The sequence below is a fragment of the Harpegnathos saltator genome, unplaced genomic scaffold, assembly GCF_003227715.2.
Source record: "Harpegnathos saltator strain DR-91 unplaced genomic scaffold, Hsal_v8.6 scaffold810, whole genome shotgun sequence".
Lineage (NCBI taxonomy): Eukaryota > Metazoa > Arthropoda > Insecta > Hymenoptera > Formicidae > Harpegnathos > Harpegnathos saltator.
In genome coordinates, this window is record NW_020230661.1 from 136274 (window position 1) to 164104 (window position 27831).

The 27831-nt window shown below is 34.7% G+C and overlaps 2 protein-coding genes across 4 annotated transcripts; one reads left to right on the forward strand and one right to left on the reverse strand.

Annotated features, from left to right (window-relative positions):
• The first annotated feature begins 1040 nt into the window (after positions 1-1040).
• On the forward strand, positions 1041-21854 carry MED15 (mediator complex subunit 15). 3 transcript variants are annotated; one of them, XM_025306913.1, is made up of 13 exons: positions 1041-1215; positions 1289-1426; positions 1828-1915; positions 2009-2060; positions 2229-2423; positions 18390-18649; positions 18769-18927; positions 19134-19252; positions 19357-19448; positions 19560-19721; positions 19985-20270; positions 20427-20529; positions 21453-21785. In XM_025306913.1, exons 2-13 carry the CDS (start codon positions 1335-1337, stop codon positions 21783-21785), a joined length of 1941 nt encoding a protein of 646 aa, XP_025162698.1. In that variant the 5' UTR covers positions 1041-1215; positions 1289-1334. The 3 variants fall into 3 exon arrangements, with proteins under 3 accessions (XP_025162698.1, XP_019700886.1, XP_019700883.1); XM_019845327.2 differs by lacking the exons at positions 1041-1215; positions 1289-1426; positions 1828-1915; positions 2009-2060; positions 2229-2423 and adding exons at positions 15938-16339; positions 16615-17354 and having other exon boundaries at positions 21453-21854; XM_019845324.2 differs by lacking the exons at positions 1041-1215; positions 1289-1426; positions 1828-1915; positions 2009-2060; positions 2229-2423 and adding exons at positions 15938-16270; positions 16615-17354.
• A 988-nt stretch (positions 21855-22842) lies between these two features.
• Positions 22843-26801, reverse strand: Amacr (Alpha-methylacyl-CoA racemase). Its single transcript, XM_011155230.3, has 5 exons — positions 26464-26801; positions 25813-25948; positions 25403-25546; positions 24314-24560; positions 22843-24225 (listed from the first exon to the last, which is right to left on the reverse strand). Exons 1-5 carry the CDS (start codon positions 26569-26571, stop codon positions 23721-23723), a joined length of 1140 nt encoding a protein of 379 aa, XP_011153532.1. The 5' UTR covers positions 26572-26801; the 3' UTR covers positions 22843-23720.
• Between the last annotated feature and the right edge of the window lie 1030 nt (positions 26802-27831).

The window sequence follows — 27831 nt, forward strand, 5'->3', positions numbered from 1 at the left end:
GAGATGAAATTTTGCATCTCCTACAATCATTTCTCGACTGATTCGCTCCAACACCTGGTACGACAGATGGCTTTATTTATATATTATAAATTTTTGACGACCGGATTGCAAAATCTGGCTTTGTATCGATCTTGGAAATAGTACGAAGAAGATGCTGCAACAATTTGATAATAATACGTATGGTCAAAGAGACGAAATATTGCATCTCGTAAAATGATATTTCGAGTGACTCGCAGCGATGTTTGATACGGCGGATGCTTTATTAATGTATGATAAATTTTTGACGGCTGGATTGCAAAATTTGGCTCTGTAGGGACCTCGATAATAGTTCAAGGAATATTCCATATCAATTTGGTGGTTACATATATCGTCAACGTGGCAAAATATCTTATGTTTTAAAGTGGAAGCTGGAAGGTATTCATACACATACACACGGCAATACTTATGCACTGTTCATATATACGCTAATACTAATGCATTGCTCGCGCGAACGCAAGGCAGGAAGGTTAAGTCATATAGACTGCACTATAGTGCAACTGGGCTACACTTTCTGTGTTATCTACACTTACAAATTTTGCCACGCATACATCATATTTGCTTATCAGACATACATGGACATCTTCCTTATATTAATATCTAGGATCGTACAGAGTCCGATTTTGCATTTAGGTTCTTAAAAATTTGTAATAAATGAAAATATAGGTTCGTGCTGCACCGCGGGATGAACGTTCATTCAAATTATTTAATCGATTTTTATTTCGACTTTTTTTCCAAAAAAGCGCTCTGTACGACCCTGCGGACGTTTCTCCTGATTGCAAATATCATACATATAAGGTGATTCTCTTCATATTTTGTTCATAATTTGCAATATAATTTTGCCTAGTTCGCGGATCTCCGCGAGAGGTCTCTAGTGTGGCTCCTGTAGACCCTTATGAGTAGCACGGGCACACACTTACTGGAGACTTTACCGGCGGCGCAAGAAAATGAACGTAGCGAACGTAGTTCCACCTCAAAAATAGGCGCAACTGGCGTATCAAACGCCTAAAAGTCGATGTCAACTAAAACACCAGTAATCGCTCTGAGGCTTTTCTCTGCTGGTTGCAATCAATGATATATTTAATCAATTTTTTATTATTCGTAGTTTTTATCGTACATTGTGCAGTCGTCACCTTGAGCTCAAAGCGAACAACAACAACAACAATAACAACAGTAACGGTAATAACCATTTTCTTTCACCGCATGAAATATATGTATAATAAAAATGACGTATTGTGAAACGTATTATCAGCATCCCACAGGAGAAGAGGTTTCGATAAAACGTTGATCTGTATATCATGCATCCATCGGCAGTCGTTATTGAACAACCACAAATGGCGGATGATTCATGGAAAACTCCACATTTTCGGCAGAGCGTGGTTGCGAAGATGTAAGCCTCAATTGCTGAATATGAATTAAATTATTAAATATAAAGAATGTTGATTATAAAATTATAGAACTGTCAAAAAGAAAAATTATTATTTTTTATTGCAAGAAAACTAGCAAAATCTTAAAATCCATTTTTTAAGATTTTGCTATTTTTATCGGTTGGACTAACAGGCTGTTTTACATGATGTCATGTGAATAACTTTAGTTACATAATTATGTCATTGTGTTATATCATAAATATACCAAGAAGACATATGAAAAGATGTTTTACAAAAATGGAAAATACTTTATCACATTTATCTGCTTCATTAAACAGAAATAGATTTTTTATACTTACATTATGTTGAATTGAATCTTAATGCTTTTCTTAATATATGTAATCGTAAGCATTTTCATCAACAGAGATGAAGCTGTACAAGTATCTGGGATGCCCACAACAAGGAATAGCGTTGAAATGGAAAATCATGTTTTTCAAAAGGCAAAAACCAAGGTTTATAATTGTATAATTACTTGTATTGTAGATCTTGTATCTCCTCACCTGTTACATATTCATATCTGTTAACATATTCCTTTCTATTGTCAGGAGGAGTACCTAGGTTTTGTGGCCAGATTAATCCTTCATGTCCGAGAAATGAGTATGATGTCTCTAAAGTTATAGTAATATAAAATTTTCTAAAATTATAGTAATAGTAGATATTGGAAATAATAAGTACTTCTTTTAGCTCTAATCTTTCAGTACTTAAAATTTGTATATTTCTTTTATATGTGATACTTTTTTGACAATATTCTATTTCCATCTACAGATTCCAAGAAGGGAACAGCTGGTAATGCGCCAAATACTACTGGTACCAATAATCAAGGTATGCCAGATCCAATTGGTGCGCTTCAGACATTGGCACGTCAAGGGACTGGAAATAATCAAATAATGGGCATGGGAGGTCCTGGTCCTAATCATCAAGGCATAATTCCACAACCACCTGCAAGTACTGCAACTAACCGTAAGTTTGAAATTTCAAGAAAACATTAATAAGGCTTTATTCCTATGTTTTCCATTTATTTTGGATATGATAATGATCATGCACCCTAAAAGCTCTGAGTGCTTTAAAAAATATTTTTCTAAGCAATAAAATCTGTATGACATGACTGGGAAAAAAAAATAAAGTAGTGAAAATGTATATTATCCAACTAACCATCCAATTCAAATATCCAAAAAATTTGATATGAAAGAAGGCAGTAAATCATCTTTATTAGTATTTCCCCTTTTATTTAATAAATTAGTTACCCATTTTTAATAAATTATTGCTTTTATTTAATAAAAAAATTTTTCAATTAATAGATTTAATTTAATATTTAATAATTTTAATAAAATTTCCTTTTATTTGATAAATTACTGCTAGTATTCATTTTTTTCTTTTTTACATAAAATTTATATGTTCTATTATATTTATAAATAAAATGTACTTATGGAAACTAAATGATTAACAATTGATCTAAATATTGGGTTGGCAACTAAGTGATTGCGAATTTTAAATAAGAATGAAAATTCAAAATTTTAAATTTGCTTTTTTAAATTTTTTTCAATGCATGTATGCGATACATTGAGCTTCTCTGCAATATCACATGTTGTGCTATGACGATCTGAATCGATAATGGGCCTTGATATGGGTCTCATCGACTTCAACTGGACGGCCAGATCGTTGAGCATTTTTCAATGAAAAATCACCAGAACGAATTCTAGCAAACCAATTTTGACACTGCCTTTCTTTCAAGGCTTCATTCCCATATACAGCACATAACTTCTTGTGTGCTTGCGATGCGTTCTTGCCTTTTCGGAAATAATACAATAAAATATATCTGAAATGCACGTCTTGCTCTTCCATTTTTAAATTGGGATAAAAACAAAACTAAAGAACTAATCGATATAATTTTTGTACTAAATGAAAGGTAGAAGTCCAAACAATAAAAAAAAATATAGCTTAGATACTTTGAACACGTTAACGAAACAAAAGAAAGTGTAAAATCCATCTGTCATCTCGGCAAAATCCGCAATCACTTAGTTGCCAACCCAATAGTACCTCTACTCCCTGGGTATAATTTACTATCTTATTCTTGCTATATTTTATAGAAATTACTTATATTGATGTTGAGATACAAATGTTACAAAATCTTTTTAATTTAATTACAGTATTAAATTGAATCTTTATCCATTAGTAATATTTAATGCATGTATTAGTAATAATTAATACTAGCTTAGAGCTAGTTCTCTACTTTAAATTTATCTAAATGATTACTCAATTGATTTCTATATTCCTGTACCCTTGTTACATATATATATATATATTTTTTATAAACATGCATAAAGTTACAGTACTTCTTTGTTTAATATAGTTTCTGAAATTTTTATTAATATTAATAATTTTGATTGCATACAGAATCTTAGCTGTTGCAGCATACATATACTGTTAACCTTATCTGTTTGCCTTTTTCCTTTGTATCAAAATTTTATATATATCAACATTTCTCTCCATTGACATAGCACTGATTGAATTAAATTGACTTGATAGAGCAATATTCACAATCAGTTTTTATATTTAAAACTATTTGAAGGTAAACTTACATATACATATACTCACATAAAATAATATTAATGCACAAGATAATATTAAGTATAAGATCCATGTGCAATTATGGATATCACATATATGTACATTGAATCAATCTACTTTTCAAAAACATGAGTGCTGTGTTATATATGCTTCTATATGTGCTTTGTATATCACATGAATGTCTTGCTAATGAACATGTTAGATGAACATGAACAGCTAGATAATGCTATATATCATCTCGTTAATTTCTGATAAAAATTTTTTAAGCTAGTTGATCTATAGTGAGGTTTATAATATAATGAAGTGAGCCTTCAAGGAAACATATAGAAAGCGTGATCTTTTTCAAAAAACTTACTGAACTAATATATATTGTTGCAACAAGTTAGAAAGAAACAAAATATACTTATCCTACTCCAATTCATTGGACAAATGTAAGGAGTTTGAAAAAGGACAAACCTGAGGATAACAATTCATCTGTTCAACAATTCAGCATATATCTATCTCCTTGAAAGCTCATTCTAATATACTGTAGAGCTCATTAGATCTACAAAATAATAATTTGAATCTAAATTCACGATATTTAAAATTAATGTCATTGACATGTTAAGGATCGGTAGTTAAGTCCTTATGCCTTTAGCTTCAAACCCAAAACTGTTATATAACTTCTGGTTTTCTATACTACCAAATATCATAATTCTTAGATCTTAAGCATTATTAAGATTTTTAGCAGTGTAGAGAATATTTCTTGCCTTAGAAATTACATTATATTTTTGAGTTTAAAACAGATAAAGTGAAAAGTAAGAAATCTGGAGAATGTGCTAACCATGTTCCTCAATACTATGAAACTATTTGCAGCTATTAATATAACTTGTAATATACACATTAATTTCTTATCAGAGTTTGAATATGTCACTATTAAAATTCTAAATTTACAGATATATTTACTATCCTATTTATAGGTTGCAAAATTTACTAAATATATTATAGAGGTTATAAAAATTGCAAGAGTAATGACTAAAAATTTATCAATTGAGTTACCAAATTATCTTCTTTTTTGGTTTCATTGTTCTCTTTAGTTTTTACATATTCTTTTCGACAATAGCGATAATTATTTCTTTCATGATCTCTTTCATGATTTCTTTCATGATGGCACATGACAGAATTACATTTGCTCGTAGATTTACACAACAATCACTTTATCTTTAATATTAATTTAAATAATTCATGCGCGATATATCGGTATGTCCACTCATGCAGGACGATTTGAACACTCGTTTGAATACTAGTTCTGAAGTGGCTTGTATGTTTACTTTGATGATCTATTTAGAATACATTTGACATTAGTGGTATATTAGACACTGGAGATATTTTCCTTTCTGATTTCTGATTGGTGCATACTGATGCACTATGTTAAAATAATAAACGTCATAGATAGACTTGCCTGGCTTATTACAAAGTTTATAATATAATCAATCCCGAATCGATCAAAATCCACTCAGTCGAAAACACTATGGGCAAGAGCACAGGCTTTTGCATAACACATAATACATAACGCATAAGAGAATAAACCAATTAGTTTTCTTCATTTCCCTCCTCAGGACAGAATTGAAGAACTAAGCGACTAACTCTGATTGCTTGATTCTCTTATGCATTGTGTATTATGCGTTATGCAAAAGTCTGTGCTCTTGCCCTATGGGCCAGGCCTTAAGATGGTCTTAAATATAAGATCCAACTATGAATATCAGCCTGAGAATCAGAAAAACATATTTAGGGCCAGAAAACAGATTTCTACATAACGCATAAGAGAATCAACCAATCAGAGTTCTTCATTTCTGTCCTGAGGAGGGAAATGAAGAAAACTAATTGGTTTATTCTCTTATGCATTGTGTATTATGCATAATTATGCAGAAGTCTGTGCTCTGGCCCTAAATATGTTTTTCTGATTCTCAGGCTGGTACATAGTTGGATCTTATATTTAAGACCATCTGAAGTTCATCTTCAGACATCAGGTCTGTAAATATGAAACTGGGATTTGCCCATAGATGGCCCTAGCTGTCAATATAATTACCATCAAACCGCGTCATTGGCGCCATTTGTTGACATCTGACAAAGATTTTCAACTCACAACAATACAAGTTTCATATAACAGCATAGTTTATAATAGCGTTGAACATGTCGAATTTTGTGCCTGGAAGCTACGATTTGCGGACAGCATTGATTTTCTGTTACCATTTGAAGAAAACTGCTGCAGAATCGCATCGAATGCTTGTCGAAGCTTACGGTGAGCATGCACTTGGTAAATCACAGTGCTTTGAGTGGTTTAAAAAATTCAAACGTGGCGATTTTTACGTGAGAAACGAAGAACGTGGAAGACCACCGAAAAAGTTTGAAGACAGCGAATTGCAAGCATTGTTGGATGAGGATGACGCTCAAACGCAACAACAACTCGCGGATCAATTAAATATGACACGAGAAGCCGTCTCCATATGTTTGAAAGCCATGGGAAAGATCCAGAAAATGGGAAAATAGGTTCCATATGAACTGAATGAAAGACAGCAGGAAAACCGAAAAACCACTTGCGAAATGCTGCTCGCCAGTTACAAAAGAAAGTCATTTCTCCATCGAATTGTGACTGGCGATGAAAAGTGGATATATTTTGAGAATCCTAAGCGTAAAAGATCATGGGTAACTCCAGGCGAACCATCGACATCGACTGCAAAGCCAAATCGCCATGGACGGAAGACAATGCTCTCTGTGTTTGATGGGATCAGAAGGGTGTACTGCTATTATGAGCTGCTAAAACCTGGCGAAACCGTTAATACTGAACGCTACCGACAATAAATGATCGATTTGAATCAAGCTTTGCGTGAAAAACGACCAGAATATCAAAAAAGGCAACACAAAGTGATTTTGCTTCATGATAATGCACCATCACACACAGCAAAACTGGTCAAGGAAACGATTGAGGCGTTTAATTGGGAAATACTTTCGTATGCGACTTACTCACCAGACTTGGCTCCGTCCGATTACTACTTATTTGCATCGATGGGACACGCACTTGCTGAGCAGCGCTTCACTTCTTACGAAAATGGCTCGATGACTGATTTGCCTCAAAAGAGCAACAGTTTTTTTGGCGTGGCATCCACAAATTGTCAGACAGGTGGGGAAAATGTATAGCTAGCGATGGGCAATACTTCGAATAAAATATTTTTTATCATTTTCGTACAATAAACGTGTATTTTCTATACAAAAATTCCGGTTTCATATTTACATACCTGGTATTGTATAAATTATTTCATTGGCTACTGAATATCTAAAGGTGTATTTAAGACGATCTTAAATATAAGATTTAACCATGAATACCGGTTTCAATCTGAAATAAACAATGACGTATATAATTAGACCAAGCATTCCCTCGAGGGGAATGAAACCGGAAGTTAGCAGTTTACGACAGAGTGAGAACATTGCACGGCACCAAACCTCTCACTTTATCCTATAGACTAGTGCTGGGAATTAAGTGAGCAGCACGAGCCGATTTCAGAGGCAACGTCCACGTTTCCCCCACTACCTCTAGAAGCGCGACAGCCGAGCTGCCAATTGCGCGTGAAACGCTCTACCTCAGGAACGGTCTCATATACGATATAAAATAGGATCGCATCCTCCCTTAAATCAAAATTAAAATATTTATTTATCCTAAAAAATCATTCTTACCCTTATTGGTAATGAAATATTATGCTTTTATTTCTAATATAATAAATTCTCTTTAATAATTATATAGTGATGACAATAATTAAGAATATAATTATTAAAGTTTTGCCAATAGATTTCCACATCACCCATGAGGTATTATTGATGAGTTTTTTTAAGCGGTTTCCCCAATAGGTCTACTCCACTAAAAATTAATGAAAATGAAATATATGGCTCAACAGGAAAGCGAAATAATGCATAGTGAGAAATATGAAAACGAAAGAGGAAGAATAAGTACAGAGCGCAAAATGGCCAATTTTTATAGAAATATTAATTGGGTTTTTTTCTCGTTTACATGTCGATTCTACTAGGGATGATATATCCACAGAGATTTTGGAAGAGGTAGTACTCATCAACGAAGATAGTGCTACATCGCTCAAAGTTTGTCTGTTTTTATGATTTTCATTTTGGAAAAAGAACATTCGCATAAATATGTGGACCCAAACATAGAGAAAATTCGAACACCGAAATTTCTAACAAGGGGAGGACGCATGGACCGGGAAACGGTTTGGAACGAAACTTACGGAGTTAATAGTACTTGACTACTAATAACTCATGGTAATAGCATACGACGCAATACCTCTTTGTTTTCGAGAAAAAACGATCTAAAGAAAAGAGCCAACATAGTGTACGAGTTAGTAAGAAGAGTATTCAACGAAGCAGCGTGGTGCAGGAGCGAAGATAACGGACTACCAAACTGACGGCTGAGGTTCGATTCCTTCTATATGGTTTTTTTTTATTCTATAAGCATAAAAATGAAACAGAAAACATTAATAAGTAATAAAACTGCGTTTCTTAAATGTATTAGTGTTCGTTAAATGTTATTAATGATTTAAATTGCAAAAAAGCCGTAAATCTTATCTATAAAATATATAGTGTATGAGAAAATTTTTATATAATAATTGCAATGGAAATAGGAGTAAAAATATATTATATTTTCGCTGGAGAATTTTTCGATAATAATTCATTATTCTCGTAAATAGAATTCGCATATACGAGAGTATTAGTGAATTCACCTTTAAAATCTTCATTTTCAAAAGATCTTTCTTCTAGCGATTCTACATCAACTATTTTGCTTGTTGAAGGATTCTCTGACATTGTTATGATATATGTAATCTAAATATGATCACCGAACTGCTCTGTATCACTAGTAAACGCACACTGCTGCTTGCTTTACTGACGACTGTTGCGATGTTCGAATCATTTCGTCATTCTTAACGATCGTTTAGAATGACACAAAGGAAGTTTTTGGAGGGGGATTGCCAGAAGAGATAAAGACACAACACGACTTCAACACAACATAGAGAGTTGTAACAGAAACAAATATTTTATATATACGATATAAGATTACGAAAAATTATCTCATACTAGTTTAACCCTTTGCGGTCAGCCGATTTCGAAGAGATCGATAAACATTGATATCTGTAAGTTGATCTAAACATTTGAATCTAGCATCGGGAGGATAGTTTTCTTTCATCGCTAGCCTCGTTTGCCGTGCCGCACGCCAGGCGATCATGAATGCCAGCCTGGCGGCACCGACTTCTACGACGACTTGTGAATGCCGCCATAGTAACGGCATCGACCGCAAAGGGTTAATAGCACTCCTATATATTTCATAACAATATTTTTATTCCTATTTCCATTACAATTATTATATAAAAGTTTTCTCATATACTATATATTTTATAGATAAGATTTACGGTTTTTTTGCAATTTAAATCATTAATATATTTAACAAACACTAATATATTTAAGAAACGCAGTTTTATTACTTATTAATGTTTTCTGTTCCATTTTTATGCTTATAAAATAAAAAAAACCATACAGAAGGGATCGAACCTCAGCCGTCAGCTCGGTAGTCCGTTATCTTCGCTCCTGCGCTACGCTGCTTCGTTGAATACTCTTCTTACTAACTCGTACACTTTGTTGGCTCTTTTCTTTAGATCGTTTTTTCTCGAAAACAAAGAGGTCGTAAAATTGCGTCGTATGCTATTACCATGAGTTATTAGTAGTCAAGTACTATTAACTCCGTAAGTTTCGTTCCAAACCGTTTCCCGGTCGATGCGTCCTCCCCTTGTAAGATGTGGGTAACACGATGCGTCTAAAATTTTAAAGAATTCGACACTCTTTTCCTGCCATGTTTTTAACGAAAGATCATATTGCAAATCGCACAATTCTACCTGAAGATGTAGGCTTTGTTTCTCGATTTGCACAGTGAGAGGATTCTCAAAGAGTATTAAATCTTTTCTTAGCATTTCGAAATCACTGAAACGCATATCAAACTGATTTATTAAAAAATCAATAACATTACATTGTTTAACGAAATTACAATTTGTACCGTATTTTTCAAAGAGAATCTGGCAAGAAGGAAAAAAGTGAAGAACATTATTTGGTAACTGATTTTTAAAAAGTACTAGTTTCCTGCGAAAGGAATCGACATGAGTAACTACCCGCGAAATAGTTTGGTTGGTCTTTTGCAGCTTTAAATTTAAAATATTTAAATGGTTTGTCATGTCAGTGACTAGAGCAAGCTTGTAAAGCGAGTCTAAATCTTCGAAGAAAGAAATAAAAATTAAATTAAGAAATAAAAATTAAATTAAATTTTATTTCTCTTTGAAGAATACGGTACAAATTATATTTTCGTTAAACAATGTAATGTTATTGATTCTTTAATAAATCAGTTTGATACGCATTTCAGTGATTTCGAAATGCTAAGAAAAGATTTAATATTCTTTGAGAAACCTCTCACTGTGCAAATCGAGGAATAACGTCTACATCTTCAGGCAGAATTGTGCGATTTGCAATATAATCTTTCGCTAAAAACACGGCAGGAAAAGGGTGTCGAATTCTTCAAAATTTTAGACACATCATGTTATCGACATCTTAGAAATTTCGGTCTTCGAATTTTCTCTATGTTTGGGTCCACATATTTATGCGAATGTTCTTTTTTCAAAATGAAAATCATAAAAACAGACAAACGTTGATCTTTGAGAGATGCATCACTATCTTCGTTGATGCGTACTACCTCTTCCAAAATCTCTGTGGATGTATCATCCTTAGTAAAATCGACATATAAACAAGCAAGAAAATCTAATTAATATTTTTATAAAAATTGGCCATTTTGCGCTCTGTACTTATTCTTCCTCTTTCGTTTTTATATTTCTTACAATGTAGCATTTCGCTTTCCTGCTGAGCCATATACAGAGTCTCAACTTTGGGACACGGGCTCCATAGAGACATAGAGCTAAATGAGAGGAACAAAAAAGTCCTCTACCATAATGTGAAAATCCTAATAGTTTTTTAATAATAACCGCGTAAAGTTTGGCGCTTTCCACGCCCATCGTGGCCTATAAACACTCCGCGGTAAGCTGTGTGCGTAGGGGCTGAGCGATAACGCGGCTCGCGCTGACTGTCGCGATAGCGTTTTGGCGCTTTGACACCGCGCGACGGTCAGCGCGAGTCGCGTTATCGCTCAGCCCCTACGCACACAGCTTACCGCGGAGCGTTTATAGGCCACGATGGGCGTGGAAAGCGCCAAACTTTACGCGGTTATTATTAAAAAACTATTAGGATTTTCACATTATGATAGAGGACTTTTTTGTTCCTCTCATTTAGCTCTATGTCTCTATGGAGCCCGTGTCCCAAAGTTCTGAGACACCCTGTATTTCATCTTCATTAATTTTTAGTGGAATAGGCCTACTGGGGAAACCACTTTAAAAAAAACGCATCAACAATAGTACCTCATGGGTGACGTAGAAATCTATTAACAAAACTTTAATAATTATATTCTTAATTATTATCACTATATTATTATTAAAGACAATTTATTATATTAAAAATAAAAGCATAATATTTCATCATTAATGAGAGTAAAAATTATTTTTTAAGGATAAATAAATATTTTATTTTTGGTTTGACGGAGGATGCGATCCCATCTTATATCGTATATGAGACCGTTGCTGAGGCAGAGCGTCTCACGCGCGATCGGCGGCTCGGCCGTCGCGCTTCTAGAGGTAGTGGGGGAAGCGCGGGTTTTACCTCTGAAATCGGCTCGCCCTGCTCACTTAATTCCCAGCACTGATCTATAGTATACGTGACAAACTATATATTTTCAGTACTGACAGTGAATTTCGGAACGCAGCCTAAATATGAAAGCTTGTTTATAGTACTCTCATATACATTTGTTGCCATTGGAAATTGTTTATTGTTTTGTTTTATTGGATAATAAAGCTTGTACCGTGCCGAGGTGCTCAGCCTATTGACACTGAAAACTTAGACTAATGTAAATTTTACAGGCCACTGGAAATTCTATGCATGTAGGTAATATTCGTTACATCTCTTTGAAAACGGCGTAAACTTGTTCAAACACTTAATACTAATCTGCTGAATGCATCCTTTTTTTCTGGTGCGATCACATGAAAAGTGGACATCTTTAGATACTTTCTCAAATACATCTTTAGATAACTCTTTGAGCTCAAACTACAGGAAAAGATAGACCACCTTTTGAGCTTATAGCGTTTTATTTCAATACTTGTAGCGACAAGATGCGAAGTATAAAAGCTTGGACACACAGAAAAAAACTTAAATAATAAGATGATAAGATAAGATAAATTTAACTAAGATAACTCAGATTATAAGATAAACATTAAGTAAGTTAACCAATCACAGTTGTATATTTTTGGGCCGTAAGAAGAATAATCAATTTTGATTAGTGAATTTGTGCTTACTGTTTATGATTTATTGCTAAAATGTTCTATGTGCACGGTTATACTTGTTTTACTGCCCAGAAGCATGTCTTTATTTAGCATTTTCTAATAAAAATCTAGATAAATATGCAAGCTAAACAAATATGGGGTATTTGTATTGGGTGAGTGCAAAAGTTCGTGCGGAGTTTGTGAGTAAAAGTCACACAGTGATTAGGCAAACAAAAATCTTTATTCAATCAATGATATATTCTCCATCGTTTTCTATAATCTTTTCCCAACGTTCTGGCAGCATACGGATGCCTCGATCATAAAAACTGCGCGGTTTAGATTCGAAGAACGAAGAAACGCCGTTTTTTAAGGCCTCCAAAGAGTCAAAGTTTTTTCCATTTAAATAATTTTGCAATGACCGGAACAAGTGATAGTCAGATGGTGCGATATCAGGAGAATACGGTGAATGCGTTAAGACATCCCATTTCAGGCTCTTCAGTTTGCGCAGCGTCTTTTCCGAAACGTGTGGTCTGGCGTTGTCGTAATGAAAGACGACTTCCTTGCGATTTGACAAAATCGGACGTTTCTCTTTTATTTCTCGATTCAGATTGGTTAATTGGCGACAGTACTTGTCCGAATCAATCGTTTCGCCAGCGGGGAGAAGCTCGAAATAGATTATGCCCTTGCAATCCCACCAAACAGAGAGCATCACCTTCATCGGGTGCAAACTGGCCTTTGGCATTGCGTCACCATGCTCACCTGATTGTTTCCATGTCCGTTTGCGCTGAACATTGTTGTAGAGGACCCATTTCTCATCGCCCGTCACTAGTCGATCCGAAAACGACTCGTTATTGAGCCGCCCGAGTAAAGAAACGGCTGCAAAAATTCGCTTGATTTTGTTCTTCTCGGTCAGCAAATGGGGCACCCATATATCGAGCTTCAAATCGAATCCCATCTTTTTTAAACGCCGAAAAGCGGTTGATCGGTCAACGTGCTGTAGCAACTTCTTCTGTTGAAATTCGCGGATTATTGAGCACTAAAGTACGCAAAACATCGTCATCAATGTCAGAAGGTCGACCAGAGCGTGGCTCGTCTTCAAGGTTAAATTCTCCGCGCCGAAATTTAGCAAACCATTTTTCCACAGTTCGTTTAGCTGGTGCTTCATCCTGATAAACATCCTGAATGTTTTTTACGGCTGCGGCAACGTTTATTCCCTTCCGAAACTCGTAAAGCATAACATGCCGTAAATGCACCTTATCGATACTCATTTTTAAAGTGATATTTCTCGAAGCAGTTTGTATGAAAACAAATGGTTTTTTTTTTAATAACAGCTGAAGACGTCACTTTTCCAACGTTATATAATATGTAGATGGAAGTATTAATGACAACACTTTACGACGCTTATAACTCCATCTATTGAAACTCCGCACGAACTTTTGCACTCACCCAATAGTACTATCCTCTTCGGATAAAATTTACCTCGTAGTAGCCTCTTATAAAACACTCGGTCTATGTATATTTGTCTTTGATAATATCTATAATAATATAAGGCCAAGTTGCATCAACATTTTGGTTTTAAGCGAGACTTAAGCCCGATTCAGAATAGGTTGCAAAGTTGCGAGTTGCGAAGGATGGCAGCTACTAGTTACAAAGTGCTATTTTCTGTTGAAAGAGACAGTTGCGATTGCCGGTTGCCGCCGCCAAGAAGTTAAAAGTTGGGCAACTGTCTTTTAGCAGCCGCAACTGTCTTACGACCGATTGATGTGATGTGCGAGCGGAAAAACTGCGAACGACATCTGTCGGAATTTCGCTACGGAATTATGCATAGACCCATATACAATACAATAAGTTGGAGTAAAACAAATATATTTTCTGTTATTTTAACTGATTGCATCAAGGTTCATTTACAATGGCTACAAGAATAAGGTTCTAAGCGTAAGCAGTAAGAAATAGACCAACCACAATCGATTATTATAAAAATAATCGATTATGATTGATCCATTTCTTACTGCTTACGCTTACAACCTTATTCTTGCAGCCATTGTAGATGGGCCTTTAGTGTGCACTAGTAGTTCAAAAAATTCTTCGAGAAAAAACAGATTCACAATGCGTTCCAAAAACAAAGCGCTCATTGAGCAATTCGTGACTATTAATCTTTACTGTTAGATCTTATATTCAAACCAATAATATTGACGAATTACTCAACCATCATTGTACGGCCGTTGTGTCTTCTGTACACAGCTAGTGAAACAACATTTGTTTTCGAAAAACTTCTGTGAGAGGGCACACTAGTATCACACTAGTAAATGAATTAAAGTAAAAGAAAGTACACTTATTACATTTTAACTTATTGCACTACGTGTGAGCGGCGTTGGAGCATCTATTGTATGCACAAAGCCATATATTGAAGAAGAAGAACTTATTGCACTAGTTCCGAAGTTTTTCGAAAACGAACAGATCTAATTAGTCGATTCTTTTTCGAAGAACTTCCTGAGCTTATGTACACTGCTGCAATAAATATAATAAAATAAAATAAAATATACTCGCTCTAATATCAGGTGTAGTAAAAAGAAATCAATTATTTTTGCATGAAATTGAAGGCTTTAATTACCATAGTTAGAATGATCCGATTTAGGTCAAATATGCGCCGTTTTGTTCGATAACTTGTTGCCATTTTGTAGGTAATTTCATTATGCCTCTCTCATAGAAGCCCTCGTCCCTATTGGCAAAAAATTGAGACAGTCGATTTTCACAAGCCTCTCTTGAAGCGAATTTTTCACCAGCAAAATTGTTCGCCATGGACAGGAACAGATGGTAATCACTTGATGCCAGGACTATAAGGATGCATAAGAACCTCCCAACCAAGCTCCCGGAGCTTCTGGCGAGTCACTATCAATGTGTGTGGCCTGGCGTTGTCCTGATGGAACACAATTCCTCTCCTGTTGGCCAAAGCTGGCCGCTTCTGGGCGATTGCTTCCTTCAGACGGTCCAATTGTTGACAGTACAGTTCCGAGTTAAGAGTTTTGCCGTAAGGGAGCAGCTCATAGTAGGTAATTCCCTGCCAATCCCACCAAACACACAGCAAAACCTTCCTGGCCGTCAATCCTGGCTTGGCCACCGTTTCCGCCGGCTCACCGCGATTCGACCTCTCATCTTTCTAACGCCATCTAGTGGAACCCGATCGGACTTACGCGAGATACAGATAACTAAAGCCATCTATTGGAAAAATAATGGATTTCTTTTTACTACACCTGATATATTGCACCAGCATGCTGCACCAGTTCAGGAAGTTCTTTGTAAGAGAGTAGACTTAACATGTTTCCTATGGAAATAGTCCTTTTTTGTCTATATTTTGTTATCATTCCAATATAACTAGCGTTGGAGTAGAACTCTCTGCTCGGAGCCATCTATTGAATTATTTCACTCTACAAATAATTACATATCATCTTATGGTCATTCGTATAGGGAACCATTCAGGTATCGTACGTTAAGTTTAGTTGAGATTACTTGATCCTCATTTGTTCCGAGCCATATATTGAATTGAACTAAACTGAACTACTTAATCCTCTTATTTGTATCTACGTTCTTAGGCTTTCAGTTTTCGTGTTCTTCGATTTTACGCTCGGCAATTCATCGGTAACAATAATCATCAGACCACTTTGCTCAGTGAATCAACGATGTAACAGGTCTTCTTTTTACCGTATCTTACCGGTGCATCGTTCGGAAGACTCACTCCTACGTTACATGGTGGCACGTGCAAATGGCTGTGATACGATATTGTACTTTAACCTGACGAACGTGAGATATAATTGAGAACTTTTAGTAACAGTAAATATTATGTCAGCATTGTTGCCTCTGCAGATTGAGGTATGCACGAATCACCCTTCTATACAGGAGAGATATTCTGAGACTATTCGGGAAGATTCTCCCGATATTTTCCCTGAAGATATTCGGGCATCGTCCAATTATACTGATCAGGAAATCTTCCGGATATTTTCATAATATCTCAATACGGTCCACTCTGCAACTATTAACAACGGCAATGTTCTTATTATTCTTACTTAACGTACGTTGCGTAGTCTTTTTTATTATGCATTATATATGCATAACACAATGTAATAGCAAGCACACTGTCGTTGAAGTTACAGAATAGACCAGGACAGGATTATCTTCCCGCTCGCACGGACAAGTGCATAGACGAACAACTATATTGGGTGGATCGAGAAAACATCTTCCGGTATTCCTGACTCAAGGAACAAGCGTGCCCTCTCTCGCAAGGACTCATCGAAATAAAAAATGGAGGATCACAATGTGTATTACATACAACACATGGATAACATGGAAAGCCAAGCTGATAATTCAAATCCAAATCAAGTACCTAAGATACGATTGATATCGCAATCTGCAAGCGCTCGACCAAGTATTTTACAATCTGCGCGTACTCAACGTTCGGCAAACGTTCAACCTGCAAGTACTTTACAGTTTATAAACACCCATAAACAATCAGCAAGTACTCAACAATTAGTGAGTGTTCAACAGCCATCACTGCCGATCAACAGCCAGTCTGTAAACATTCAAGAGTTTGCAAATACTTCGCAACATATAGAAATTCAACAATTCAAAAATATAAAACAGCCTGTGAGCACTCCACAACCTTTAAGTGCTTTACCTATCACTATTGCACAGTCCTCAAACATTGCACAATCTTCGAATGCTCAAAACTCGACGAGAGATCGAGTCATCGTAGGAAACGTGATACCAGTACCACAAGCACAACTAAGAAAACTTGTCTTGGAGAAGAAACTCAAGCAGGATGGTATGGGGCTTCTGAAAGTGAATTTGCAGAATAATAAACGTGTTAAGTTTGTCTACAAAGCGCATGGTAATGAAATACTTAGTGTAAACATTTTTAAATTTAAAATAACGCTGGTGTATCGTAACTTGTTGCGAAAATGGTATATTAGTCCGGGTTACTCTTTCGTGCCGGAAGTGATAAATCTTAAAGGCATGCTTGTGTCCGGTACGCGTAACCCCGTCTCTGAAGAGGTAGTGAATATAATCTACGATGTGAGATGCTCAATACAAGCTTTCATAACTCGCTTAACCGCCGTGTATGAATTCATCCGCGACGCCCGACGGAGTCATAGGGATATGCAGTTTCATTTGCACCCGGCTCTCCTGACGATGGAACTCATGTGTTCTCAAGACACGTGGCCAAGCGATCTGCGAAAGTCTGATCATAGAGACATTATCATTATAAAATTGACGTTAGATGAGGAAGTTCGAGTTCGCAATATTACTTATACGTATACATATTATTGGACAATGAAAAAAGAGGAGAATGAATGTTTAAGCAAATTGCGGTCTAAGTTGGAAAACTTTTATATTTTCCCCTTGAAGAAGGGGTTTGAGAAATTTATGGGGGGTGCTAGATGGAGAGAACATGATAATTCAGAGTAAAGCTTGCATTTGGTGAACAAAACTGTTGTGCAACTACAATTACAAATTATCTATAATTGATATATACTATTAGATTTATCTGTTATATTCATCTTCTAAAAGTTGATCATTCGACTACTGTGTTTGCTGAAGCCAAGAAAATTAAAGGATTGCTGGATGTGTCAATTATCGCCATTAATTTGCATCTAAAATTGCGCTTTTTTATATTGCTAAATTTTTTGTATCTTTTCTTAGTAACAAGTTAAGTAGCCTAATTTGTAAAAGTAGAGATTATATTTATATATTTATGCATTGGAAGCTTGCTTCTGTGTAGAATCTTTATGTATCTTTGTGCACCTTCAAGTTTATCTTTATTAAATAGGTAAGAGTTTTATTAAGTAGGCAATAAATTAAGATAATAATTTAGTTTGCAATAGATACTTTGCTATAGTATTCTACAGATCGAAATTTTTATTAGTTTTACAAAGCTTAAATCAACGTCCTGGGCAACCAATGAATATGCCCGGCATGCAAAACAAAATGCCTGGTATGGGCATGATGCCGACACAAAGTGGCGGCCCAATGAGCCACATGGGTCCTATCCAAACTATGCAGAACAACTCAATGCTAACTCAGATGAACCAAATGGGACAGGGAAATATTCCTCAACAGATGAACCAAATGGTGCCGGGACAGATGGGCCAATTAGCCACTGGACAGATGCAACAAAACATGCAAGTATGCATTTAACCTTTATCCACTATATTTGATAAGTTATCTTTATCTTTAAGTTATCTTATAAAAATATTTACAACAAATTATTGGTTTGGTTATTCATTTTTCTTCTCTGCCTCTAGTCGCAAATGCAAAATCAGCTGCCGAGTCAGATGAGTAGTCAAATAGGAGGTCCAATAGGTGGTATACAGACTAATATGCCACAGCAAATGAATCAAATTGGCCCTGGACAATTGGGGCCTGGTCAGATGCAACAACAGCTGAATCACATGCAAAGAAAAGTATGCAATTATATACTTGTTTACTATTTTTTTACCATATTGATATAGTAATATATATTTGATATTAAATAATTTTGTTGATCAAGGAAAGAAAAATAATGATATATGTATATTAAATTGATTAACCTTTCAGACCAATTAATCATTTAATTACATTGATATATTATGACACAACTTATCATGATATAATGTATTTGTATTTTCAGCCAAGTGAAATGATGAATACTGGATTTTCTGGTCCGCGTAATGTTACACCTAATCAGTTTCTGAGACAAAGTCCGTCTCCTTCTGTTCCGAGCCCAGCTGGTTTAGGGGCACCATCAAAGTAACTATATTGCTTAACAAACTTACAGAAATATATTTCTACAATTCTTTCTGTTATAGTGTAATCAAAATGGAAAACTAACAATTTTAACTAACATTTTACAGCAATCAGATGGTAGCATCTCCCGCATTAGTACCATCACCAAGCCCGCAGCATGGCATTATGAGTGGGCCGTCTCGTTCCGTGAATTCCGTAGGTAAGCTAAATGATTTAGTATTATTAAGTATAGAACGATTTTTCTTTTTTTAAGATATTCTTAAAAATATTTTAAGAGAAGTTAGACAATAACTAACTAGACAATAACCAGGTATGGCACCGTCGCCAAGCAGTTCGCTGAATACTCCTGGAGGTGTAGGCGCTACACCAAGTCCTCAGCAGGAAGATCAGGCTTACAGAGATAAAGTTAGACAGTTAAGCAAGTACATAGAGCCGTTACGAAAAATGATTGCTAGGATGGGCAGCGAAGGAAGTAAGAAAACATAAATATTATCCTTATAAATAAATTGATTAATAGTAAAAAGGTGAGAATATGTGAATGAGAAATTCGATAGAAAAACTTGTTATAAATTTCTATTTATGTAAACCCAAATGTAACTTCCTCGTTTTTATAAATTTATCAATTTTTTTTTATCTTTTAGGTGGAATTATGAGTTTTTTGATGTCGCGTCTTTTTAGTATCGAACAGTTTTAAAAATGATCTTTTTACTAACTGTGCATATTATCTGTTATTAGATGTCGACAAACTCAGCAAGATGAAGAAGCTCTTAGAAATTTTATCGAATCCTAGTAAACGCATGCCGCTGGATACGTTACTAAAATGCGAAGTCGTTCTGGAAAAATTAGACTTCAAGAGAGGAGACGGCAGCGTCGGGCCACCGGTAACTACGCTAAAGGAACATCAGATCTTCAGTCCGCTGTTAGAAGCGGTGAGTGCGCACCTCCAGAGCCCAATGATCAATCATACATTGCAACGTACGTTTGGACCATACCTGAATGCCTTGTTTGGACCCGAAATAAAGTAAGTATGAAATGACAACAAATCATTACTTTATTCAACAAACATGTAATCGAAAATTTTATATTAACATTTTACAAATTTATATTAACATATACTTTACAAATTAATATGAACATACATTGTACAAATTGATATTAACATACATTTCAAAAATAGAAATTTGCCACCGCCGTTGAAGAAGCAGAAAGTCGAAGAGCCACCAAGTGAGATACCGGACGTACTGCAAGGGGAGATAGCCAGATTGGACCAACGATTTAAGGTATGTAATAATTTAATCCTTTGTTACATAGTGTCCCGTGTATGATCTTTTTTTCATGACATCATAGAACTGACAGTATATTTTATTTCAAATTTCATGTAGTAGTAAAATTTCATTAACATTTAATTTGGATACTTTGTTTACCTTTGTCCAAAAATTGCTTTATACTATATCACATATAAAATGATTTAAAAAATTAATAAAATAAAATATCAAAAGTAAAAAATTATAAACTAGAATGTATAAAAAATATATAAGAAATTAAAAAAATATGGAACTAGAAATTCGCCATAGTTCCGGATTATATTAAAAGTGATAAGTTTTTATTAAAAAGTAGCAAAAAAAATTTTTATATTGAAACCGCCATTTTATATTTTTTTAATTTTAACTGTAGATTTGAAATCAGAAGCCTAAAATAATCTAACATATAAAATTTTTATACATAAACAATCCATAATCAATTATTTTCTGCCATAATTTAACCGCCATGTTGAATCCATTATTTTAATTTTTTAAACTTCGACTTCAGATTTGCAATTAGCAAAACCTCAAAAACCTTTATATACACATATATTTAAGCAAAATATATTCAGCAGAAAAATTTGTGCAATAAAGAGTTAAAGTCTCAATTACTACTCGTCTTTTGAATCTCGTTAGTTACAATTGTCTATCGATTCACCACGCATATTTCATACGCTTTTGTAAAAAATAGAAGATTCGTAGCGCAAGAACGATCTAATCAGAATTGTGATTGAAGCTAGTTGTGTTTTGTTGAAAAGGAAGACGCAAATTGTTGGATGTTTTTATAATAGTTTTGAATCTTTGCATATACGCATACATTTACATCTACAGTTGGCTAAGAAAATCAACTCTTCGCAGAAGAGAGTCAGATATGTAAGAAGTTAATTGCTCTTTTATTTCAGGTCAGTCTAGACCCAGCGCAGCAGAACGGTTCGAAATGCATCCAACTAATATGCTGGCTCGACGATCGTCATCTTCCGTGCGTCCCGCCAGTCTCGGTTACAGTTCCTGCGGATTATCCTTTAACACCGCCTCGTTGCGTCATGGCACCGCACGAATACGAAGCGACGCCATTTCTCTGCGCCGTTCAAAAAGCTCTGAACGCGCGTATCGCAAAGCTTCCACGTCGTTTCTCACTTTCGCAATTATTGGACACGTGGGAAATGAGCGTGAGACAAGCTAGCGCACCGACGCAGGTAAACGTGACTGCTAGTACAGTATTAATGGGTTTGTAGCATCTCTGAAAAGAATTCCCATTAGTATTATATCCAATGAAATTAATTCTAGATTTATTTCAATTTTCTTTTTAATTCAATTTTGTATGTGTGTATCGTAATATATTGTAATATATTGTAATGAATACAGATAAGAGTTTTATTAAATAATAATGTGTAAAAAATATATTTGTATGTCATCGGTACGATGAAATCTCTTTGGATGACTATAATTATCAATCTTTTATATACATATATGTGAATGTGATAATTACAATTGTCCAAAGATTTTGTTGTATCGACTATATATTATATATAATTATATGCATATATATATATATATATATACACACACACACACACACAGGGTGTCTCAGAACTTTGGGACACGAGCTCCGTAGGGACATAGAACTAAGTGAGAGGAACAGAAAAGTCCTGTACCATAACGTGAAAATCGTAATAGTTTTTTAGTAATAACCGCATAAAGTTTGGCGTTTTCCACGCCCATCGCAACCTATAAACGCTCCGTGGCAAGCTGTGTGCGTAGGGGCTGAGCGATAACGTGTCTCACGCTGACTGTCGCGATGGCTTCTTAGCGCTTTGACGCCGCGCGACGGTCAGCGCAAGCTGCGTTATCGTTCAGCCCCTACGCGCATAGCTTGCTGCGGAGCATCTATAGGCCGCGCTGGGCGTGGAAAACGCCTAACTTTGCGCTGTTATAATTAAAAAACTATTACGATTTTCACATTATGGCACAGGACTTTTTTGTTCCTCTCACTGAGCTCTATATCCCTACGGAGTCCGTGTCCCAAAGTTCTGAGAGACCCTATATATGCATACATACGATTATATATTTATATATACATAAAAATCGATGTCTCAAAGTTGATATAGTTTTTTATAAACCACTATTTTAGTTTCCACATTCATAAGGAATTGATAAAAGACAGATTTTTATAAAATATCTTTACATACACATGCACCTATATTTATATGTATATATACATTCATAATACATTTTATATATATATATATATATAACACATCACTCAATAAGTTCGTAGGATGACATATAAATGGCGCTACTATTGACAAATCCATATGATTTTTAGGAAGTACTAACCTTCAAATGATACGTGTCAAAATTTCATGATAATCGGACGTTTAGTTCACAAGTTACAGTGGTTCGAAGTGGGTACTGCGTTTGCTCACAGTCAATCAAAAACAGCAACGCGTCGACGATTCAGCGGGCTGTTTGGAGCTGTATCAGTGCAATAAAAAGAATTTTTTGATGCGGTATGTGACAATGGATGAAACATAGATCCATCACTACACTCCAGAGTCAAATCGGCAGTCAGCTGAGTGGACAGTAACCGGCAAAACCTGCCCAAAGCCGAAACTGAAGCCTATTTTGAGGCCAAAGATAAATCGTTCTACAAAAAAGCCATCAAAATGTTAGAGAAGCGGTGGAATCAATGTATCACTCTTTAAGGAGACTATGTAGATGAATAAAGTCAAATTTTGCCTAAAAGTTGTTGTTTTATTAGTCATTCTGCGAACTTATTGAGTGATGTGTTATATGTATATATATATATAAAAGTGTACATATAAAAGAAATTGTAATAATGTTTAAAGACTATAATCATTAGAATTTAACATTCTCGATCTGACATAATATAATAGTGTGTAAATATATCATACTTGCGCGTTAAAACTAATGAGTCATCATTATATGGCATCATTATATGGCACTTTTTGGTCAACAAGTTTTAATTATCAACAAGTTTAATATTAAAAAATAAATTTCTCTTACCATGATTTCCCTTAGATGAGATATATATACAGTATATATATATATAACAGTATATATACATAACATCTCATCCACAGTTATAATTACCAATTATAAATTATATTCTGTATAAGAAAAACTCATTATTAGCCATTCATATACACTCAAATCTTAGAGATATGTTCCGTTTGATAAACGAAATTGTTTGACAGCAAATAATTGATCTCCTTAGTTTGATACTTCAATTCTGTCAAGATCTCTATACTGTTTTCGCCAGGCTGTGAATTTTTACGAGTTCCTGTAGAAATGCCGGGTGTACGAGACAGACGGGGAGAAGGATTCGGTATCACATCGTCTCCTATGGTCGTGAAAGTCCCCTGATACTGATTATGAATGTGCGAAGCAGCATCCTTCAGACTCAGCAGCGGTGTCACACACGCATCGGTGCCATCGAATATAGCACACCATTCCGCCTGGGTCTTCTGCTTGAAGATTTCCGTGATCCTACAGCGATTCTCTTCGAAATTCTCGAATTGCGACACCTCGTCGCTCGTGAGACCGAGCTTCTTTAAGAAAATTTCATAAAACTGTGGCTCTAAAGCTCCTACACACATATAACGATTGTCCTTTGTCTCGTACGTGTCGTAAAAATGCACACCGCTGTCTAATCTATTGAACAAATAAAGGAATTTTTTTAAATTAAAAAGAAAAATTGAATAAGATAAAAGGCAACCGAGTATCTGGAGAAAATACCTACATATTTTTACCGCGTGGCCTTCCCCATAAAAATGGCATTTTCTGCGATCTGAATAACCATGAGCCTAAATATGCGGACCCTTCCACCATAGATGCGTCCACCACTTGCCCGACATTGCTCTTATATCGCTCGTATAGCGCCAAAATTATTCCAAAAGCGCACATTAAACCACCGCCACCGAAGTCAGCAGCCAGATTAACGGGTGGTGTGGGTTTTTCATTGTATCGGCCAAACAGAGACAGTAACCCTATATTTCAAATTTATATCATTCTTGTAAAATGATTAGATAGTTTCTATTAGTAAAATATATAGGATATAAAAAGGATGAGCTGACTATGTGTAATTGGTTACATTTTTTTCATCAAGACAAATTAAAAAATTATAAACATAGTGTTTAAAATGCTTAGATGAAAAATTAAAGTCGAGACAAAGTTAATGGAATTAATTTTGATTTTAACACAATATTCATACAATAATATTTATTTAAATTTTAGAAATTAAAGATGCTCAAAATAACCACCACATGAAACAATACAATTTTGGATTCTTTGTACCATGAATTATCTTGCATGTTCAAATATTCCTCTTAAAAGTCGAATAAATACAATATTCTTATTACGTATTATTCAATGTCCATCTTCTAATCTGTATAAAAGTTGTTCACTGTCAACCGGAACTGAGTAAACAAATACTTTTCAAACAATCTCACAGATGACAGTCAAATAGATTTAATAATTTAAATAAATACATATTATGTATTACATTAACATTGAAATTAATTCTTTTAATCTTGATTTGACATTAATTTTTTAATTAAGCATTTTAGGCATTATGTTTATGCAAACTTTTTTATTTGCTTGATGAGAAGAATATAACTATATATAATCAACCTATCCTTATTGAAACATCATATATTGTTGATAACAATATGTGATTATAAACAAAGTTGACATAGAGATGAATGTTACTTGGTTGAATGTACAATTCAGTATATACAAAATTAGTATATAACAGATAACATATTACAGATAACAGATTACATATTTAATTATGCAATTTAATTACACATTTAATTATACATATTCTTACCAGATAAGCCTAAATAATTAATATCATGGCCAGCCATGTCTGCGTAAGGGCCAACTTGACCAAATCCTGTTAATCTAGCATATATTAACTTCTTATTGCTTGTCATGAGATCCTTTGGCCCAATCTTTAATTTTTCCATAACACCTATTAAATATAGATTTATAATATACATATGAAATGTATGTGTGTAGATACAAATTTTTCTTTCTCAATGATATAACAATTTTATTTCTTATCATATATCACTAAAATAAAACTAAAAAAAACTAAAAAATCATCTAATTTAACTAATTGTAAAATCCAAATTCAAATTTCAATATTATTTGGATAAAAAATCTAACAGCTAACATATTAGGTCTTAACCAGATATTATTAAAATTAATTGATGCTAATATATCAAATACATGTACCTCTCCTATATGTATCAATAATAACATCACTTTGGTTGCTTAATTTTTTAAAGATTTCGATACCCTCTTTTGATTTCAAATTTAATGCTATTGATCGTTTCCCATGGCCTAAAGAATCAATTGCTTGAGCTCCAATCTATGATATAAATTAAAAAAATAAATACTTTGATAAGATTTGAAATTATATCTAAACCATAATAAACAAAAATATTTTTTCTAATATGTTTATTTCCACACATATGAAATATAAATCTCAACTTTAAAAATTTTTGCAAAATTTGTATTATTTACTCAGTAAACAATTTGTTGATAGATAATAATAACAGTAAATAATCTGCTGACAGATTGGCAACAAATTCAATCAGGATCTGTTGACAAATTCAGACATCCGTATCTATATTTAGCTTGTGTTCTACCAACAGCCTGACAAAATTTTACAACAAATGGGCAGCAGAAAATGAACAGGATCTGCAGTGTTTCACTTATTAAATATTTGGAACAGATATTATTAAATATATTGGAACAGATCTTGCTTGGTTTCTGCCAGTCTGTCATCAGATTGTTATATTTCTGCTAGCAAACTGTTAACAGAATCTGCAGTAGAAACTATGTAAAATTTGCTTTTGTAGTTTTGACTGTCTGAGCAATTACCTTATCTATTCTGATGACAGATGCTCCAAAATCTGCCAAGACCATGCCACAGAAAGGTCCTGGAGCAAGCCCAGCTAATTCCAAAACCTTTATTCCTTTGAGAACCATATTTACTACACTTCTGATATATAAAAAATATTTTATCTCAATTAATGTCAATTAATGATTGTCAATAAGCAATTAATGTTATATATGTTTATATGATTCTTGTTCTTCGAAATGTTCTATTTCTTTTCTTACTGAGACACTTGGTCTTCATGCATCAATGCACCGTTATGTACTATGTACTTTGTACCATGAATTTCATTTTTTATAATAAACCATTTATATTGATAAGAATTTCAATAAGATAATATGAATTATTAAGCAGAATAATAGTTTTAATTTATAACTCATAACAGCTTTAAAACATAATTTTGTCTCTTTTGCATATTGCATGCATCTTAACCACTGATAGAGCAACTCATTAAATTATGCTATATAAAGTATATATAGCATAGGTATATAAATAGTAAGTACGTTATATAAATTATAGTGAGAAAAAGAGGGGAAAGAGAGAGAGAAAGAGAAGGAAGGAGAGAGAGAGGGAAAGAGAAATATTAATTTATTTGTATTAACCACAAAATTGATATTCTTTTATTATTAATTTATCACTTCGAACTAATCAATGTTTACAACAATTACAATTAATCTATATGTATATATTTCACTAAACAATATATAATTTAACTCAATGCTCAGAATTACTTTCACTTTTCAGACGATTTTCGGGAGTTTGCTCTCACTTTCCTTTACCTTTTTTTTTTGGGTAACGCGGGGGAAATCCATCATGGATACCATCGACCCCTTGGGGGGGTCGGAGGTTATGTCAGACTCTTAAGGTCATTCTATACGTGTCGTAAGTTGTAAGCCGTAAGAATTGGCGAATCACAGTCGATTATTATAAAAATAATGGGCTATAATTGGTCAGTTCTTACGGCTTACGACTTACGATACGTATTGTAGAATGACCTTAAAGCATAGTCTACAATGGCCGCAAGCAGTAAAAAGTAAGTATGAACAGTAAAGCTAAGACTCCATGCATGCGGTGAGCTGCGGCAAACGGTTGCGGTGACCAATCAGGAGGGAGGCGCAAGTCCGGGTGCGGCAAGCTCCGGCATGCGTCTGTCTCCTGATTGGTCACCGCAGCCGTTTGCCGGAGCTCACCGCATGCATGGAGTCTTAGCTTAAAGCTAAAGCTAAGACTCCATGCATGCGGTGAACTGCGGCAAACGGTTGCGGTGACCAATCAGGAGGGAGGCGCAAGTCCGGGTGCGGCAAGCTCCGGCATGCGTCTGTCTCCTGATTGGTCACCGCAGCTGTTTGCCG